Below are 5,000 nucleotides of genomic sequence, written 5' to 3' on the forward strand. Positions count from 1 at the left end.
CTTATATGCCTTGGTCATTGATCATGAACAGGTACAGCTATATAATAATTATGTATTATGGTAGTAATTCTGATACAGTCCTATAGACTGACAGTATAAAGGAATATATGTGTAAATTATGTTAAATATAATATTTTTTAAACAATGATTAATCTTTATCCATTATGGATAGGTGTTATGACTAATGACAGGCATCATTACGTACATGACGTTTGGGGATTTTGGATCACTGTTATTCTATTGTATTATGAGTAACGAGTGAATGATGACAATTGCAGTCATAATTACTATAATTGCCATAAGGTTAAGCAAAATGGGTTTCATCTAACTTCCAAAATCTAGATGGCACCACTTTCTTCTAGCACCAGCTTGAGAGAGAGCTTTGAATGGCACCTGTCCACGGTCTCTTGCAAACACTATCTTTATAAAACGATAGCATACATGAAATTGCCGACCTTATGTGCAGGCAGAACGAGAAGAGGAAGGTGACTCAAACCATGCCCGATGTCTACAATGTACCCCTGTGCCAGTAGGGATGCCTTTTACTGTGGCACTGAGTTATAAGCACAAATTTACTTCCCCTTCCCTACCTATTGATGTTATCTTCATTGTGGATGGTTATGTTTCATATTCATTCATGATAGTACATAAATACAAAAAAATTAAGTTGCTTTTTGATCTTCCATAAACCAACAATACTGCTATCACACTGAGTATTAAGAAAATAATGAGCTGATTTGGACCCTAAACTACAATTTTAGTTAACTGCAGCATTGATAGGTATGTTGCACGAGGCTGCCTTGCTCTGAGATAAAACCCGTCCTGGAGACTGGGCAAGCTATTCTATCCCCTGGCCACAATAGGTCAATGCTTTCCTATTGATTATGCTATGCACATAGCATTACTTGCAAATATATTGTTTGACAGGCTATGTGAGATAATGAGAAATTTCTCTATAATGTCTTTCTAAGTAAAGATCTATCAAGTAAAGAAAAAAAAAAATTGTAAATAAGACAGTTCCATTATTTGATGAAAATAAAAAAGGAGATTAAACAACCACTTTATTCCATATTAAACTTTACAAAAACTCTAAATCATGAGCCCTGAATATAACAAACTGACATGCTAATATCATATATTCTGAAAATACTAAAAAAAAATCTTAAACTCTGTACAATATAATTATGTTATATATACATTTAACATACTTTTTCAATCTTTTATCAGTCTACAGAGCAAAAAGATTATAATAAATGTTACTACTCTTCATTTAAATTTTCTTTCAAATAATCGAGCAGATTGAAAGACTAGGTGATGAAAGTGACTAGGAGCTAAGAGCTAAGAGTTGTAGTTTAGACATTATCATCGTTTTGCTACAAAAGGAAACACAAGAGCTGAATTGGAATAGTAGCTATAAAGGCTAGTGGCAATGTATGCGGTCACAGCAAAGGCTGCCACCTTGACAAGCATGTTCCTCTGAGCTGGCACCAGTGGGATGTATCTGCACACTGTTGCAAGGATCCCCCGGTAATGCTGACCTCTTCGTGCTGCCTCAAACTTTTTGCGTCTCTCAAGAACTTGCTGCTTCTCCAGCTTCTCCTCTTCATCCCTTTGGAAAGAGAAGGAAAGATTATTCTACTACTTAAACTTCCTATGCTTGAAAGGGAAATCATAATTACCTATAATGAATTGCGGTAATGATAAAAAGTGATGAACTGCATGAAACCTAAACAAAAAAGACATGTAATAAAAAATTGTATACCTATCATCTTTTGTATTACTATGAACATTACTGTTGATTATAGAAAAAAATGCAATAAACAACTTATCCACATACATGCACACTAAAAATAACAATAATAATAAAATAATAATGACAATAATAATTTTTAAAAATATAATAATAAAAAAATTATAATAATAATGGTACAATAATAGCAATATTAATACTTATAACAACAACCACCATAACAATTATAATAGGTATTCAAATATATTAAAAATATTAATAATAATAAAAAATATTGATAATAACAAGCCCAACTCACTTCTTCTTCAGAAATTCTTCAACTTCATCTTGTAAAGTGTCAGGTGGATATAGGTCATACAATTCCCCTGCATTTACTAGTATGCGCTCCAGAGGTAATGTATCAGGAACCTGTTTAATAAAAAAAAAATAATAATAATCATGAAATTAATATCATCTCTGTTCATATATGGTGATTATGAGAGAAAGAAAGAGACACAGAGAGAAAGAAAGAAAGAAAGAAAGAAAGAAAGAGGGAAAAAAAAGAAAGAAAGAAAGAAAGAAAGAAAGAAAGAAAGAAAGAAAGAAAGAAAGAAAGAAAGAAAGAAAGAGGGAAAGTAAGAAAGAAAAAACAGACTCATTATATCATTATCAGAAATTATCAATAGTAACAACAATAAAAAGATATCTGCACAACAGCACTAATGATTCATTAGGAAAACTAAGCTTGCAAAACTAACATTACCTGGGGTAATTTGGATCAACTTTTGACAAACTTTGATCTAGTTTTTATATTTCAGTCAGCAAAAATCATAAACAAAGTTTCAATCAATTTCAGTTATATATTTTTGGGTCACATATATTTAAACGAGCGGACCACACTGTGTAATAAAAAAAAGGGTAATTTGGACCAAACTCTTAGGTAAATACAAATTTCAGATGGATATGACATGGCCACAGAACTTCCTAAAGTTAAAGAAAAACACGAGATATAATATGTACAAAAATGTCTTGCTTGTTCGCTTCTTAACCCTTTGCTGAAGGGGCTGTTTTGGCTCCATTGGTCTAAACACCAAGGTACTTCAATGTCGCCATTGAGAACGCAATCAAACATTTTATAATTTGGTTTGTCGTAAATAACCTGAAAATTATTTCATAATTAACAACTTGCAATACTCTTCCAATATCATACTTTTTGTCAAAGAACACTGCATAGTAATTATCTACCATGATATTTCTCTGTCTATCTAATTCTAAATAGTAATTCTAAACAGTATTTTTTTTCTCTTCTACTTCTGAACTCTTCTCGTCACTTTTGCTGTCGGGAACTTCAGGTATTGGAGTGGCCACTACAAATAAGGGTGTACCTATTACAGGTTGGGATGTAAAGGGGGAATATCTTTCTTATTCTTAGTCAGCATTTTCATTCTCACCTCCTTCATCAAGCACCTTTTTCTTTATGAAGCTTTTCTTTTGTAGTCTCATCATCAATCTTATGATCAGAAAATAAGCCTACTTCTCCTTCAAGCCTCCATTTCCTTCCATGGTATTTCCTCTGTTTTTTCTGCTCTTTTGAATTCCTTTAATAAATTCATCCCTTGAAATGAGCCTTACTTCTGGATATTTTCTCATTCTTCTTTCCCTACCCATCTTCTTCGCTTCTTACATGGGGTTTCCATCAACTGCAACTGTAAGGATGTTTTCAAACTCAGGATAAATACTAAGACTTGGCACATCTTTTCATGCTGACAAAATTGTGCGAAAAGGTGCAGGAGATACAGAGGGAGGTTGATCTGCCAGTCTATTCTTGTTGGGAGTTCTGTCTTTTGGGTTTATGCTGGCACTGACCCTGTACCTGCAGTTATCTGGTATATCTTAATTCGCAAATCTTCTGAACTGAGCTGAGGTGAATTGCGATGATGATCAATAGAGATTAGAGACCAGATGGGTGCCATTCATCTCCCGGCCGCCTTGAGCATATAGCCCGGGCGAAGCGACGTCTTCGCATATCTGTCTGAACTGAACTGGGTCATACACCAAGATACTCTTGCTTATATGCCAGTTTGCTCTTACAATATGGGATGTAATGGTACTCTGCCATGTTTTCATATCTTGGGTAAATGTGGACCAAATTAGCATGAAATTAAATTTAAAAATTATACAAGTTAAAGCATTTCCAAGTCTTTCATGTTAAAGTTGCAGAAAAGAACTCTTCATACTCAAATTTCCAGGATATACTCCGATTTGACTCTTCATCACAACAAAGTTAGCCAAATCAACTGATCTGGTAAAACCAGTTTGCTCTAAGTTTATTTTGCTGACATCTTCATCACTTTCATTTTTGGTTCCTTAATTCTGTTAAATAATAATTTTTGGATTCATAATCAAACACTTACTCTACAACAAGAATGTGATCTAAATTAGACCTATTCACTTGATGGTCAAATTTATCTGTCAATACATTAAAACCTACATTTAAACACAAGATGTGGTTCTAATTCTTTCACCTTCTTTCATAAAATAAAATTCAATCCATTTATGTATAGGATCAATACAAAGAGAGGTAAAACGGAGAGGAGAAAAAAAAAGGAGAACGGGAACAAAGTAAAGTGAGTGAAAGTGCATTAGTATGAGTACTTGCACAAGTGTCTATGTCCTGGTAATTTTGTATGTTTATGAGTGGGGGAGTAAGGAAATGTGAGAACTTGAGTATGAGTGTGTGGGTGTAAGTGTATGAAAGTAGCTGTATATAGAGTTTTAGTTTAACATGTATTGAGGAAGAACATATAACTTTTGCTGTTTGTACTCGATAAACTCAATACTGTAAAGGAAATATTTCAATGAACTATATATCCCAAGTTCTCCTGCAACTGACCTGAGAAATATTGAAAAAAAAAGTCTATTCAATGGATCTGAATAGTAAAAATTCTCTTACCTGTGAGAGAATAAAATGTTGCATTGCCATATCACATTCTCCTGCTAAAACATCTTCTTTCTTGTGTAAAACAATTGCAGCAGCTATGTACATGGGCATGAGATAGGGTGAAGCCAAGAAACAGTCGTATAACCTCACCACATTGCGGTAGTCAGAAAGTGTGTGAGCGAACCATGTAATAAGCCAGGGCAAACAAAACACTGTTCCTACACCCGAACTGGAAAAAAATAAACATTATAAAACTTCTGGTCCCACTATGCTAAGAGATGAGAATCATCTTTGTCAATTCCTGGCAAGGGTCATCTTTAGCCCTTGCGG

General features: G+C 33.9%; 2 protein-coding genes across 3 annotated transcripts in view; one reads left to right on the plus strand and one right to left on the minus strand.

Moving 5' to 3' along the window:
* Positions 1 to 145, plus strand: part of LOC122244887 (carbohydrate sulfotransferase 11) — a 27,473-nt gene extending 27,328 nt beyond the window's left edge. Inside the window, exon 5 of the mRNA XM_086542115.1 lies at positions 1 to 145. This exon is cut by the window's left edge and continues 558 nt beyond it. The gene's annotated coding sequence lies outside the window, so the exon portion shown is untranslated.
* A 903-nt stretch (positions 146 to 1,048) lies between these two features.
* LOC122255592 (TBC1 domain family member 20) overlaps positions 1,049 to 5,000 on the minus strand; it is a 14,501-nt gene continuing 10,549 nt past the window's right edge. For both annotated transcript variants that reach the window (XM_043019771.2, XM_043019772.2), the window contains 3 exons: positions 4,683 to 4,899; positions 2,049 to 2,158; positions 1,049 to 1,609 (listed from right to left, as the gene is read on the minus strand). In XM_043019771.2, coding sequence (XP_042875705.1) covers positions 1,363 to 1,609; positions 2,049 to 2,158; positions 4,683 to 4,899 — 574 coding nt within the window. In that variant the 3' untranslated portion in view covers positions 1,049 to 1,362. The remainder of the gene's footprint in view (positions 1,610 to 2,048; positions 2,159 to 4,682; positions 4,900 to 5,000) is intronic.

Source organism: Penaeus japonicus, unplaced genomic scaffold (genome assembly GCF_977035675.1).
Source record: "Penaeus japonicus unplaced genomic scaffold, GWHDUDI00000001_assembly GWHDUDI00000001, whole genome shotgun sequence".
Lineage (NCBI taxonomy): Eukaryota > Metazoa > Arthropoda > Malacostraca > Decapoda > Penaeidae > Penaeus > Penaeus japonicus.